Source organism: Sceloporus occidentalis, unplaced genomic scaffold (assembly GCF_023333645.1).
Source record: "Sceloporus occidentalis isolate IW3139 unplaced genomic scaffold, rSceOcc1.0.p SCAF_10, whole genome shotgun sequence".
NCBI classification, from domain to species: domain Eukaryota; kingdom Metazoa; phylum Chordata; class Lepidosauria; order Squamata; family Phrynosomatidae; genus Sceloporus; species Sceloporus occidentalis.
In genome coordinates, this window is record NW_028316990.1 from 28,280,368 (window position 1) to 28,295,931 (window position 15,564).

At 39.2% G+C, this 15,564-nt stretch overlaps 1 protein-coding gene across 3 annotated transcripts in view; it reads left to right on the forward strand.

The window, feature by feature from the left end:
- The window catches only part of LOC149306265 (eukaryotic peptide chain release factor GTP-binding subunit ERF3A), a 34,351-nt gene that overhangs the window by 5,257 nt on the left and 13,530 nt on the right, over positions 1-15,564 (forward strand). For 2 of the 3 annotated variants that reach the window (XM_089540517.1, XM_089540516.1), the window contains exons 2-6: positions 9,825-9,872; positions 10,095-10,136; positions 10,971-11,198; positions 12,868-12,901; positions 13,651-13,728. In XM_089540517.1, coding sequence (XP_089396643.1) covers positions 10,115-10,136; positions 10,971-11,198; positions 12,868-12,901; positions 13,651-13,728 — 362 coding nt within the window. In that variant the 5' untranslated portion in view covers positions 9,825-9,872; positions 10,095-10,114. The remainder of the gene's footprint in view (positions 1-9,824; positions 9,873-10,094; positions 10,137-10,970; positions 11,199-12,867; positions 12,902-13,650; positions 13,729-15,564) is intronic. The other variant, XM_089540515.1, reaches the window with a different exon arrangement.

The following is a 15,564-nucleotide window of genomic DNA, read 5'->3' on the forward strand; positions in this document are numbered from 1 at the left end:
AATAACAAAAACACTGTTTTTACTTGAGAGAACACCTCTCTAGGACTCTCTAGTGCAACTCTGTGGTCAACATCTGCCAGATATTGACCATAGAGTTGCACTGGAGGAGCTACAAAGGCCTGGCGGAGGGTCCTCTCTAGGAACCTCTTTCAGTGCGACTGTTGGTTAAAGTTGACCATAGAGTTGCGCTGGAGAACCTAAATCCCTAATGGCAAACCTATGATGCGCCTGCCAGGGACGGCACATGGAGGGCAGGGAAGAGGAGGAACAGGGGCACCCCTGTTCCTCCTTGTTGGCTGATCCAGGCCTTCAGCTTCCTCCTGAGAGGCAGCTGAAGGCCCAGGCGGGTGGGAGAGAGAAGTGCCACGCAGGAAGCTCTATTTATGTACATCTGTGTCTATGCGTGTCTGCGTCTACATTGTTGAAATAATCCAGCTAGACAACACTTCAACAGCCAAAGCTCAGTGCTACAACACAGGTGCATCCTATGTTTCTATACAATCGGATCTCCATTTCCATAGATTCCATCTCCAATGATTCAGTCATCTACAGCTTGAAAAGATATATTCCAAAAAAAGGGAACCTTGATTTTTGCCATTTTGTCTAAAGAACACTATTTTATTACACTGCCTTATTTAATGGGACTTGAGCCTCCGCTGGTTTGGATATCCATTTGGGGCAAGATGACCAGAACGCATGCTTCTTATTCATATTAAAAATGGAGGATGTTGTGAAATTCCTTCTGCATAGAAGGTTGAAATGTAGGACGTGGCCTGGAAAAGGAAGGTGTCTGGTCACTTTGCATAGGGGTCCTGGAACCAAACCCCAGCGGAAACCAAGGGCCCACTGTAGGTACATTTGGGGCCGACTGAGTTGTACAACATAATCCTGTATAGTTTTTTATGGGGGTTTTTGGGCTATGTGGCCATGTTCTAAAAGAGTTTATTCCTGACGTTTCGCCAGCATCTGTGGCTGGCATCTTTGATTGTTCTGAAGTACTCTTTACCCACAGCTGGTATTTTGCAGTCTTTTTGTTTAATCAACTAGAGCCTTACTGTAATTATTGTCCTATGCTGCGGAAGACGTTCTTCAAGAATTTTGCACCATCTGGTATGCTTTCAGGATTTCCTCACCTTTTATATTCTGTTACATAATATACAAATTTATACATTAAAAAAAGAAAGAGGCCCAGGTAAGTGTTTGAGGGATTGCAGCATGGAGGAGTCTACTTATTTCTAGTTAATCTAAAATTGCTCATTTTAACACAGTCCTTGGGTTTTAGAAAGTATTTTTGGAACTTATATAGAAGTCCTCCAGTCGTGTCGTACATAACTTTGGGCCCAAACAGACAGGCCACAATAAAGCTGCTTCGGGTCACTTTGGAGGTATGCTGTTTAAATGACACATGGCCAGAAACTGCACCAAAGCTGCGCTCCAGTCCTTAGGATTAGAGCATGGCTTTGGCGTGGTTTCCAACCTCTTAGGATGCATGCATCATTTAAACAGCATACCTCCAAAGTGATCCAAAGCAGCTTTATTTTGGCCTGTTTGGGCCCTTTGTTTCTTCTTCTTTGATCCACCCCCAACAAACCTATTAGGCAGGTTGCTGTAAGGCAGAGTAGTGACTACCTCGGGATTGCCTAGTAATTTTCCTAGTTGAGTCATCTTGTGACCAGCCAAGCCTGATGTGATAAGAAGCATTCCTCAGTCTGGTGCCATCCAGATATGTTGGGCTACAACTCTCATAAACTCCAATTCAGTATGGGAGAAAGTTGGCATTAGAGCGCAGGAGCTGTGTTCTGTAAGACACAAATTCTTGGCATGTATTTGGTCAGAGAAGAGGAAAGTTAGTTGAAGCAGTGGAGCAGAACTTTGGGATTCCTTAATTCCATGACAGAGGCTTTATGTGTTGTAGGTGCTTCTGGGGCTGTAAATGCTCACTATAGAGGTATGAGTCCCTTGGGGCAGCTGGAGATTGGGGATTCAGATCGCCTTCTAGTGGTTTTGATACACAGTAGCTGGCTGAAACATCATTTGTCATTTACCTATTGCTGGTAGAATCAAGAAGTGGGGAGTTTTCCACTGTGAAAACAGTTTGTAAAAATTTACAAGGTGTGCTGCTGTTTCTTAAATGTGGCTGTCTCCTTCAGTTTTATCCTCAGTAATCCTGTGAAGTTGAGAAATTGATCCAAAGTCATTCTATGGCGGGATACAAACCGCCGCTTTGTGGCGCTTCCCCGCCGGCGCCATTTGCTCCGCGCGGAAGCTGCAGCAGCCAAACCGCGTGGCTCCTGCGCAGAGCAAAAAAGAAGCTCCATTTCGGAGCTTCTTCTTGCAGCGCACTGATGACGTCGCGAAGCGCCGCTGGCGCATTCGCAACGTCATAGGCACCGCAACACGTCTGGACGCTATGCGTCCAGTACGTAAAGATGGCGGCGCCCATGTGGAAGGGGCGCTGCCATCTTGTACGTATTGTATACGTACTAGGGTTAGGGGGGTGCGGAAGCACCGCCCCTTCCTAACCCTAGTACGTATACAATACGTACTATATGGCGGTGTGTATCCCGCCCGACGAGTCCAAGAAGAATTTGAACCCTTTTTGCCCTAGTTCAGTTGTCACCAACACCACTGCAGTTGGCTAGGCTTTTTCAAGTTGGGTGAAAACAAACCAGCCCCACGCAAGCTGTTATAGAAAGGAAGAAGGACAAATTGCATAATACGGGCAATATGCAGTGGGTTTAGAATTTTGTTACGTAGGCTTCAGTAATTCAGGCTAAATCAAGAGCAGCTAGTGATCATAACCAAGCATATGATCTTAAGAATCTGAAATAGGACACTCGACACACAAGTAAATTCTGTGCAACTCTTACTGTGCATCCCATTGACTTCAAGAAAGAAATTCCCAAATAAGTCAGATTTCCTAAACAAAAAAGCCAGTTGCAAGTAAGAGTTGCTCTTCAACAGAGTACCCTTTGTTAGCTGGAAAACAGTTTACTATTTTATATTTTAGGTTGCCATTGTAGTATTTAGATGACTAAAACAGGTCTATAAAAACAAAAGAATCTGTAGCAACTTAGAGACCTAAAAAAAATTTCTAGCATAAGCTTCCTTGGGTTCATGCCCACTTCTTCAGATGGAAGTCTACAAAAGTGTTGGTTTAGGTAGTCTCAAAAGTCTTAGATTTGCTTTTACTTTTTCACGCTGAATCAGACTAGCACACTGACCCGTATAAAACAGGTCTATGTGAGACTAGCCGCTTCATATTTCTCAGGGCTAAATTAAAACATTTAGAATGAAGCTGTAGGTTGCAAATATATGAGCCTACTTTGTAACCTGAAAGTTTTTCCTCTAGATATATTTGGCCAGTATGAGACATTTCTCATTTTTGTATAGTTTCACCTTGAAAATGTTTTTTTTTTTTCATAACCAATAAGATGGTACTTGATATACGAGTATTCAGTCAAAGATAACATGACAATGAAGAATATCTAAAAATGAACTCTATTTATGAAGTGTACTTCATTGTCAGACAGCAGACCGACAGCTAAGCCGCTTCTCTGATAGAATGCTGGGGTGTGGTAGTTTACACATGACAGTTCATATTTTTGGGAGGGAGTTTTTAGTAGCAGTAGCACATGTGACAGAATGAAGAGTTATGGAAAAATTTTCCCACGTAGCTTTAGTGAGTGATCTTTTAGATGTGAGAAGAATATCCAGCAGTCACCAGTACATATGTATACAGAATGCAAGCTGCATTTGTGATTTGAATTTTACATGCACTCATTGCTGCAAAAGAAGTATTTAAGAGAGCTTTGGCTGTGTGGTATTAGTGTATTGCTAAAAAGTAGCATGTTTGTGATGTCATTTGAACACAGAGATGAACCTATTGAATTTCCCAATTTCTTTGACATTTTTGACTTCACTTAACCATCACGGTATTTTAATCTTACCTTCCTACACAGCATTGTTCTTCTTTTTCTTAATTCCATTTGCCAAATATGGGACAGGAACTGTTAGTTGAAACTTTTTAACTGAAGACCTCTCCCCTCTGTATTCCAGGAAAAGTACCAGCCAACAAAAGTCTCTTGGGAATAGGTTTTCCAAGACTCAGGAGCAATGGTTCTTTAAATTGGCTATCCATAGACAGATAAAAACAATTGCTGGGAGAACTCCTTCAAACTGAATGGAGGTGTGGCAGAACCATAACCCCAATCTCCATCAACAAACCTCTGTCCAAGCTAAAAGTGAATCGCCAGTTGTTCATGAGTTAGCATCTGGATTTTCTTGTATTCATAGCTTCTGTGGAATACAGAATACAGCAAGAAGTTCCTGCTCAACCAGTGACATGAGTGTTAGTGCTTTTGAAACAGGCAGAATTTCTCTTCTCTTTCTACCCAACTTTATTTGTCTTCAGGCACATGAATATGCAGTTCTGTTCTGGTCCTGGAATTGTAGAATTGGATGGGGTCCCAGGGATCATATAGTCCAATTCTTTTATTATTTATTTATTTATTTATTATCAATTATATGCCGCCTTTCGTGACAACTTTTGGTTCACCAAACATGTTGGACTTCTGTTACCATAACTTTGTATCATTAGCTACACTGGCTCCAGCTTCTGCAAATTGAACTCCAAAACTTCCGGAGACCACAATTTAATAACCACTAGTCCAATCTTTTATTAACCCAACTAAAGCATTTCTGAGATCTGGTCTTTTAATTTCTGTTTAGTATGAAGAAGAAACCATTACAATTACCATTCAATTTCATCATTAAATAGATCTTGACATCATAATGTTCTCCTTAACCACCTCAGAATTTCTGTCTTGTAAAATGTGCAAAAATATATATTCAGTAAGGAACCTACTGGGGCCTACTACTTGTGACAGAACTATGGAGATGCAGAACACAAAAACCTTAACAATAATTTCATTATTAGAATCTGAAAAAGAAGTATACAATAAAAATTATCAGATCTTCCTGAAAAAGTTAATGAAGTTGGGGTAATATGTAAAAAGAGATCCAGTGTAATGGTTTCAGTGTTGGACTAGTACTCTTGGAAAGCAGGATTTGAATCTTTGCTGAGCCATGGAAATCTACAGAGTGTCCTTGGGCTAATCACATTATCTCAACCTCAGAGGAAGGCACTAGCAAGCCTCTGAATAAAACCTGCTGAGAAAACCCTGTAATAGGCTTGCCATAAGTCAAAAATGACTTGAAGGTACAAAACAATGTATCAAAAGCAGATGTCTTTGCAGTTGAGACAGTAGGGAAGCATGTGTGCGCTGTTTCAACCATGCCTAATTGACATTTAATTGATTGTGTATTCCTGCATGACAGAGTGTTGGACATAATGGCCCCTGTGGTCTCTTCCAACTCTATGATTCTCTGACAACAGCAGAGATGTTGGGAATCAGGGATATGTGAGTATTTTCACTCTGAGTAAGTTGATGGTAGGACATTAAAATGTGCATTAAAAGTGCAAAGGCACTACATTTTTGGGGGCCTCTATGCCATAAAGGTCATTGGTCAGGACATATATGTTTTTACTGTACAGGCGTACCTCACTTAACAAAGAAGCTCCTTTTTTACGAAGGACCTGTACAGACAATCCAAAATAAAGCTGCTTCGAGTCACTTTGGAGGTATGCTGTTTAAATGACACACACATCTTAAGAGGCCAGAGCTGTGCCAAAGCTGTGCTCCAGTCCTGGAGTGTGGGCTTTGGCGCAGCTTCTAGACTCTTAGGACGCATGCATCATTTTAACAGCATACCTCCAAAGTGATTTGAATCAGCTTTATTTTGGCCTGTCTGTACGGGCTCAAAGTCTTTTTATGCCCACCCAGACTGCTTTTCCTCCTTGCCCTCTGTCCACTGGAAGGTTTTTTAGCAGCATTATATTGGGAGGATGGGAAAGGCACCATAGAGAAACACAAGACTTTCAGTGGTAGGTTGCAGCAGCAGGCCTGCTACAAACAGTGCAGTAATGCTCGAGCTGGGAAAGAATAGGATTCTGCTCTAACAGATGCTACTGTAGCTGTGTGTGCATCTCTATAGCAAGCAAGGTAAACAGCAACTGTCTCCAGAATCCCTTACTATATATGCATGGACAGCAACAGAGAGAGCAAAGGTAAGGCAGGTAAACCTACCTCACCAACTACAGCCAGCATATGGTGTTTTGTTTTGTCTTTTAAAAAACACAGATTTGTAAGTTTAGCCACCAAAAGGGAAACCATGAGAGAAGTAGAACTTGGTGAAAGACAAAGTTATCCCTGGATTCAGTTTGGAAGAAGCCTTCAAGTGGTCTCTAGAAGGTTCCATATGTTTTTGTGTACTTAAGCAAGGCTTACCTGAAGTAATTGTTCCATTTCACATATGCATATTGTTAGCTTTAAAAGTTAACTGAAATATGTTAAATTGTTTTTGTTTGTTTGTTTTATACCCCAGTTCTTTTCATGTTACTCCTGCCTACCAGAAGTTCTGTTACAGAAGCAACATGCTTTGTTAACTGAAGCCTATTTATAATTCCCATGTACTGGATAGCTCGAAATACATGCTTTTATGTTCTTGACGTGTTGTATCCCACATCCTTCGTTTTATGATCTTCCTGGCTCTGGAGAATCCTGTGTATTTCTCCTCAACAGCTATTACAAGCTGGAGAAGTTATTCAATAAGATTGGGAGGTAGGCCAAGTTCTTGGAATATTTAGTTTGAGCTGGTAGCTAATGATGTGGAACCAGGTATATTTGTGGAGAAACCGGCTCAGCTTCTGCTCTGAAAAGGGAACAGAGCATGGGACAGCAAAGGTATTTCTCAGGAATGTAGACTACAGGTATATTGCTTCCAGAGATGACAGTTCTGGAAAGTTGTCAATTAGTACATAATTCTATACCATCTGATGGAGATATACAGTGCCTCATGGGTCACACTATGATGCCTTTGTCAGCTGTAAATTAACTTTTTGATAACGTTCCCCAGGAAAGACTCTGGGCCAAATTGAAGGCCCCTTCGCTGGATCATAAGTAACTCATACTGATTTCCACAGTGGTAACTTCCTGAGCCTAATATGTAATCCACAATCGACTCAATTTCTGCTTTATTTTATCCAGATAACATATACCATCTTTCTAAGAAATAGGTCTGTCTTATGATCTTTTCAGCATATTATGCAGAGGAGCAGCTTAAAATTAACTATCAAAATGCTAAAGTGCTTGTCTTCTCTAAAAGGCTTTCTGGGCAGAGGTGGCAGATCAGTGGCCATGATACAGAACAGGTTGGGTTAGAAAAATACTCAAATGTCACGTTCTAACCAGCAGTCATGGAAAGCCCAGATATCATAAACAACAGGGAATTCTCAGTGATCCGTTCATGATATTCTAGGGATATTTTTTCTTCTAAACGAGGTTCACTTAAACTCTGGTGTCAGTGTTTTGTAGGGTCACATGCTAGCCCAAATAATAGAGGGTCACAATATCATCTGTCAGTTTTCTCTGAGGTGTACATACCCAACTCCCTCAACTATTTCTTATACGCATTGATTTCCAGTTCCTTTTCCATTTTGGTTGTCCTCTTTTGGACACGTTCTAGCTTGTTGAAAACCTTTTAACATTGTGGCATTGAGAACTGGATACATAATTCCAAGGGAGATCTGACCAAATAAGAATTGTATGCTACTGTTAATTCCTTTTATCTGAACATTATAGTTCTGTTGTAGCTTTTTTGCTGCCACATCATCCTCACTCATGGCTAGCCTGTGATCTTCTAAGAGCCCTAGATCCTTTTCACACACTTATTGTCAAGCCAAGTGTCACCCATCTATTGTTAGCTGGTCTGATATGTTGTTGTTGTTGTTGTTTTCTTATATCCTGCCTTTTTCCCAATATAGAGACTCAAGGCGAAGAACAGCAGATTTAAAATAATACAATTTAAAAACAGTACAATGTTTAAATGTGTAAATATAAAATTTAAAAAAACAATTAGTACCTATTACAATTCATTTAGTTAGTTTAGGCTCAGTTCCCCAATCTATTACAATCTTAAAAGTTGATTCTGTCTTCTGAGATATTATTTAGAAGAGGAAAGGGAGAGAGACGGTATGGAGTACAGTGGGCCCTCTCCTTATGCGGGGGATCGGTTCCAGATCCCCCCGCATAAGGGAAAATCCGCCTATGCTCGAGCCCCATAGAAAATAATGGGGCTCGTGCATGTGGCTGCTATTTACTCTTCTGGATGGAATACAGTCTTGACAATGTCAAATACTGAAAGAGTTCTTTATTTATTTAGCATCTCCTATGATGTACAGTTGGCCCTTCGTATCCGCTGGGTTTTGGTTCCAGGACCCTCTGTGGATACCAAAATTTGTGGATGTTCAAGTCTCATTAAATGCAGTGGCATAGTAAAATAGCATTTCTTATATAAAATGGCAAAATCAAGGTTGGTTTTTGGAATTTACATCTTTTTGAATATATTTCCAGCCGTGGATACTTGAATCCATGGATTAAAAAATAAGTGGATACAGAAGGCTAAGTGTACATGCTTCAAAGTGACATTTAGGGTTGTGAAAACCATCTTATATCCATACATAGTACGACCAGACTTTAACATAGTAGAATACAAAACACCAGATATCTTTTTCACAAGCCTCTCCTATGGAATAAGAGTTTTAAAAATTTGTCCTAGCAACAAAGGCCTGAAGTGCTAATACTTACTTTGCAAGTATTTATATAATGTTTTAGCCAAGATGGTTAAAATCACAACTTTTGGAGTCTTGATTCATATAGTGAAATGTGCAAGTGGAATGGGTGGCTGGCTGTATGTACATCCTAGTGAAAACTGAGGGAAAGGATAGAACAAGCACTTTTAGCATGCAACACTCAACTGTGATTTAGAACTACATGAATGGCTGCTCCTCTTGTGAAAATTCTGCCGATAGCCTAAGGTCAGCAATGACTTTGGGCTTTTGCACCAGGAGCAAATTAGAAGTTTTCACTTATGCTTTTTAAACTGATGTAATATCTTAATTAAGAATTCTGGTTAGTACTTAATTAATAATCCTGGTGTCGCTGTGGTTAAATGCTGGTACTGTAGCCACTCACTCACAGCCACAAGGTTGTGAGTTTGATACCAGCCAAGGGCTCCAGGGTCGACTCAGGCTTGCAGCCTTCTGAGGTCACTAAAATGAGTACCCAGCTTGTTGGGAGCAATTAGTTTACACATTGTAAACCGCTTAGAGACTGCTTAGATCAGTATAGAAATGTGGATCAGTATAGAAATGTAGAAAAGTGGTATAGAAATGTAGCTGCTATTGCTGTTGCAATCCCTCACCAACTTGGTACCATTATCAATGCTGGTTGAATCATGTTCTTGAGAATTGTAGTTCACCCCACCTGGAATTACAGATTGTTCACAGAAGCCAATATAAAACTATAGCTTATGATACTGTCTTGCTATGAAGCTGTTGGTTAACCAAAGATCCCAAGTTTGAATATAATAGTGACCGCTAGCTGGTTCAAAAGTGGATGCTTCTCATCACAAAGACTATACTGAAGGAAGAGTGAGAAAGAAAGTGAGAAAGCTCAAAATTTGCTACCACTGAGTATAAAATACTCAGCTTAGATTTAGTGTTGCTTATGAAATAGAACCTATGTATGCTTCTAATAATTGTAATACATAGTGGTTCAAGGAGATGGAGCAAGCAGTGAAGAAAACGTGTTTATGATCTTTACACTTTAGATAAATTGCTTATTCTTTTTTTCAACTTGCATCAGAGTTCATAATTATTTCAACATTTAATCTCTTAATTAATCTCTTATGTTTTATTTAAGAGCCATCAGCAGAATCTTCACAAGAGGAGCAGCCATCATCTTGCGAAGGTAATGAATGCTTTTTGGGAAATCTAAAACGGAGCTAATATGATTTGGGGAAATTGTTAAATCTCTGACAAAAGTGTACTTCACTTAAAAGCTTATTTAAGTGAGCCGTTTGAATTAACATTATTTAAATATCATTTAATATTTATTATTTATTTAATTTTAAATAAACATTAACATTACTAAATATGTTAACATTTAACTTACTGGGTGTTGATTTTCTAGGTTCAAATGTTGCAGTTAGTATGGATGTCTCAGAGCCAGTTGGTAAGAGTGATTCTATATTACAGCTAAAAATGCTTTCTCATAATGCTTGACTTGCTTAACTGAAGAGTTTTCCAGCTACGTCCCCACTGTTTTACTGTGACAAAACATAGTATGGTGGGCTCTTCTTATCCTTATCTTATGCTCTAATCTGCGGATGGCCAGCCTGCAGTTGGGGCGGGTGCGCACTGTACAACCACTTTGTAAATGAAATAAAACAATCGGATACTAAAGGATTATTGTATATTTATTATTACTGTTTGAGATGAGGTAACCAAATGATAGCTCTAGAACTACTGCTAGATGTCAGAAAGATCTCAAGATCCAGTGTTTCTAATTTCCAGTTGTTGAGAAACTGCTTTTCTCCATTTGAAAGCAAGAATGCTTGTTAGGAGTGAATTCTTGTGTGAAAGGTTTTTTGGTGAGCATGTGTTTAATATGTTCTTCATTGAGTGAATGATAAATAATGTGCTAACTCACAACTCTCTTTGAATGAAATTAAAATATTTGATACTATAGTGTTCCATACATCCTCTTGAGCTTTGCCTCATGTGTATTGATGGGCCCTGTGTAAAAGATAAAGTAGATCCCATAACCCTAAAGTCTGCTCAATTCATCTTTAGAATACCTTGTAAAAATATACAACATAGTTCAGATTGCTAAATAGTCTCTTACTATCAGGCAACAGAAAGAAGGTTTAAAAAAATAAGCCTGAATTTGGAATTGTTAGATTTTCATTCTTAAGTATAACATACACCTGGCTGTGAAATATCAACCTTTTTTTCTGAAAATAAAAGGCTTTCTTTTTACTAAAATAAACTATTTGTTAAATTCCAGTAGAAAATGGTGAAACAGAAATGTCCCCTGAAGAATCATGGGACCTCAAAGAAGAAGCCATTGAAACTGAATTAGCAAGCGGACCTTCTGGCGATGCAGGGGCTATTGACGAGGGTATTCCAGAAATGATGGAAGAAGAGGAGGAGATACCAAAACCTAAATCATTGGTAGCACCACCTGGTGCTCCCAAAAAGGAACATGTAAACGTAGTGTTCATTGGACATGTAGGTGAGTTGTGAAGAACTACAGAAATACTGGATAAATAATAACATACTATCTGTCCTGATCTTCTTAAAGAGTGCCTTTTTCAAGGCTTCCAAAAGTCTAATTTACTAGATATATTAAATCTCTCTCAGTAGAACAGGTGTGCTGTAATGAGAGAAGTTTGCTCAACATTATCTAGTGAGCTTTGTCTGAGTAGCCATTTGTAACAAAGGAAGCCCCTTCTGTCAGGATCAAGCAGGTTATAGTTTTGTCTGTGTTTCTGAAATGTTTCATTCTACATGTTCAGAAATCCTGACAGTTGGTCATCCTTTTTGTGGCCGATTCAAGGTGTAATTCAAAATATCTGGAAGGCACGAAAGTGTCCTGCCTTGAGCTATTCTGTTGATAAGTCTCCAGAGCCTCAGTCAGCAGTCTTCCAAATTTAAACTAAAGGTTCTGCTAAGCTGTTCACCCTTACTGGCAAATCACAATGCAACACCTCAGTAGAATACACTTCTTTCATATTTAATATTTTTTAAATGAAGGCACCAAAATCGTTCATGTACTAATTTTAGTACTTCCAAAGAGGTGTGTATCAGATGTTTCCAAGAAACAGTTATATGAATAAAATTACAGCATTGAATAAACTGCTGAATTGAAATGCTGAATTGAACATATTGATCATTTTTACACAGAATTCCAGAGATAATATTTCCAGTGGATGTTTTCTCAGTGTTTCTGTAGAAGAATGTTCATCCCATCGCTCAGGCCACATATAATATTTAAAATAATTTTGCCCTATCTTTTAGTGAGCGTGGTTCCCATGGTAGGTGACAAAGATAGTTGTAGTAAGACAGTCACTTGCTATCAGGATTAAAATCTTACAAATTAAGACACACAAGGAAAGCTGGATAGGTAGGGAGGAGGGAAATAATTTTCAGGGCTGGCAGCTAGGTAGAAATGATCCACACTGTCTATTGGGATAGTTGATAGGTTAAAGGTTTTAAAAGCAAGACTTAACTTCCTCTGCTGCAATTTTATGCCTCTGACAGCTGCACTTTAAGCAGTCAGAGGGCAAAATGCCTTCTCAACTAAAGGAAAGGGCTCTGACCAGTAGGTGGCTTAGACATGGTGGAGGTTTTTCTGGCTGCTCTGTTTCAGCCTCTTTTACACTGAGAGATGTGACAGAGAAAGAATGTCATGATGGTGATAGACTCATAGAGTTGGAAGAGACCCCAAGGCCATCCAGTCCAACTCCATTCTGCCATGCAGGAACTCTCAATCAAAGCATCCCTGACAAATGGCCATCCAGCCTCTGTTTAAAGACCTCTAAGGAAGGAGACTCCACTACACTCAAGGGAGTTTGTTCCGCTGTCGAATAGCCCTTACTGTCAGGAAGTTCCTCCTAATGTTGAGGTGGAATCTCTTTTCCTGTAGCTTGCATCCGTTGCTCTGGGTCCTATTTTCTGAAGCAGCAGGGGAAAAAAAGCTTGTTTTCTCCTCAATATGACATCCCTTAAAGTTTTTAAACAGGGCTACCATATCACCTCTTAATCTTCTCTTTCCCAGTCTGCCTAAGTCGTTCCTCATAGGGCATGGTTTAGTTAAATAAAATGAATTAAGTAGTTTTGCTGATCATGCTTTTAAAATCTGTTATCTTAAAAATTGCTCTTTGTATTATTATTTTTTTAAGATGCTGGTAAATCAACAATTGGAGGACAAATAATGTAAGTATTTTTTTAAAGTTGTTTTTATGCTTTTCTAGTTAACTGCTCCTAAAATCTATAAAAATATGCAGTTGCTTGAGAATCCGTAAGTGTACTTTTTAAAAAGCAGTAGCCTGAATGTTTCATATTGTGTCTATTTCACCTTCATTTTCAACAAAAGGTATAGTTGTTGTGGATGTATAATTCTGTTGGTACCATGGGATTCCTATCACCATTTTTTCTTTTTTATGGAAGAACATTAATAAACTAACAGGTATTAATATCTGTACAAGTTTTTTCTAACCTTTTCTGGTTGCCATATTAAATGATAATTCTTTGGATAACTATACCTCTGTATCCACAGATTCTTTCTCCACGAATTCAACCGTCCATGGCTTGAAAATATATTTTTAAAATAATTAATTAAAAAACAAACAAACTGATTTTTCCATTTTGCATAAAGGACATCATTTTACTATGCTGTTGTATTTATTGGACTTGTTACCCACGGCAGGGGGGGGGGGTGTTCTGGAATCAAACCACAGAAGATACCAAGGGTCCACTGCAAAATCTCCGCAAAATGTACTTTCAATGCACTACTTTAGTCGAACTCTAGATTGGTATCACTTAGACAAAAAATCCAGTTTGGTGGACTGGTTTTGACTGCATTTTAATCAATATAGTACCCACCAACTCAGCCTATCTAGAATTGAATCTATTGGTACTCCCGTCATTGTAACTAATGAACATTGTCAACTTTTTCTTTCTAGGTACTTGACAGGCATGGTTGATAAAAGAACGCTTGAAAAATATGAAAGAGAAGCTAAAGAAAAAAACAGAGAAACATGGTATGAGGCCTATGTCTTAAGATGAACATTCTACAAATTATGTGGGTGCAATTTTTTTTTATGGCTTGAGGGGCATCAGGACCAGTGTTTGTTTTGTTTTTTATTTATCCACTTTGGCTATCAAGTATGATAATGTTTTCATTTCATTTAGAGTATTTCCAAGATGGCAGTGGCAGTTGGAATGGAGGGAGGGCATGGTGCTGCTCTGCCTGTCTCTTCTCTCCCTCTGAGGCCAGGGTGGTGGCTGTTGGAATAGAAGGAGGACCTCCCATTCGTCTTTGAGTTAGACATCATAGAATTGTACCTACCCTTTCACTCCCTCTAAGGCCAGGGCGGGAACACTTGGAATGGAGGAAGGCCCTTCTGTCTCTTGACCTAGGCATAGTGGAGCTGTGCCTGATTCTTCTCTTCTTCAAAGGCCAGGGCAGTAGCAGTTGGAATAGTTGATAACATTGGCTCCAATGTAAACTTGCAGTGAATGCCCTTCTTCTCATTGATATCAGGTTTTCTGTGTATTGATTCAGATAGGAGTGGGGATATGGGGTGTGTGTGCAAATTCTGGCTTGAGATAGGAGAAACTTTATGGGTATAGCAGCAGGGGTGCAGACTATTGCAACTGCATGAAAAGATCTCTGAACTGGAATCAAAACCTTGATGCAAAGGGGAGAAATTTCCTAACTGTGATGGTTTCTTTCACATGATGGACAGGGTGTATTTGACAGGAAATGTTAACTAGAAAATTCTTAACAAAATAGTTTCCAACTGTGGGTCTGAAATGTTTGACAACAGTGTCCATTGTTTCTACAATACATTGGTCATGTTGGTAGGTGATAGGCGTTCCAGTCTAACATTTGTGGGTAGTATAGCTAGGTATCAGTGCTGTAGTAAAATGCCATAAAGTAAGTAAATTATTACTGATCATTACCAAAATTCTCTATCTAGTTTAAGCAATTTTAATATATTTATATATGTGGCAATGCAGAATTAGAAATGACTATCTACAGTCCTTGAACAAAAGAGTGCCCGTTGAAATATTTAAAATGGGCTTGGGTAATTTTTACACAAAAGTAATGATCATGTCAAAATAGAATATAACTTGATACCCTGTTAATCAAATTCCTATCTTCACTTCAAAGTTTAGGTGCAATAAGATGCTCATGGGCATAGAAAATACCTAAAATCAAGTCATTGTTAGCTGGAATTTAACACAATAGTCCTATTCAACTACAAATCCATTACATTTTTGGTGTTGGGAAGGAAGATGCACTACTCACAACATTTTAGCAACACCAAGATGCAGCCAGACTAGCCAGAAAAAAAGATAGATAAGATCAGGAGTCATTCTGTGTTGCCAATGCGTAGACACCATGACATACCCATAGTGGGAAATAAAAAAGGTCCTCTGCAACTTGAGATAGAGGCAGAGATAGTCAATGGAGGGATGGAAGCCATGGCAGCAAGAGAGCCTGAACTCCTGGCTCCTTGTTGAGCAATACAGCTAAGGTTGGAGACCTCTGAAAAATGCTCAGTGCAGAAACACTTTCAAGCATAGAATTGACAGGGAGATGGGTGCCTGACCTAAAAGGATACCTGCCAAGGTGTGGGCCAAACCTCTCTTATCTTCTGTAGTCAGATAGCGTTATGTGACAAAGGTATTGGGGAGCCTCAGTTCAGACCTGCACTTCGAAATGTTCTGGGAATTTCCCACACTTGAAGTATGTCTGTGACACAGAGAACTTTCATTTTTTACCAGTTGGGCAGATAAGAGACAAATTGGGGCTCAATCTGAATCTCTGAATTTGTTTTCCTTATTTTTAGTATTGTGATATCTTAGAA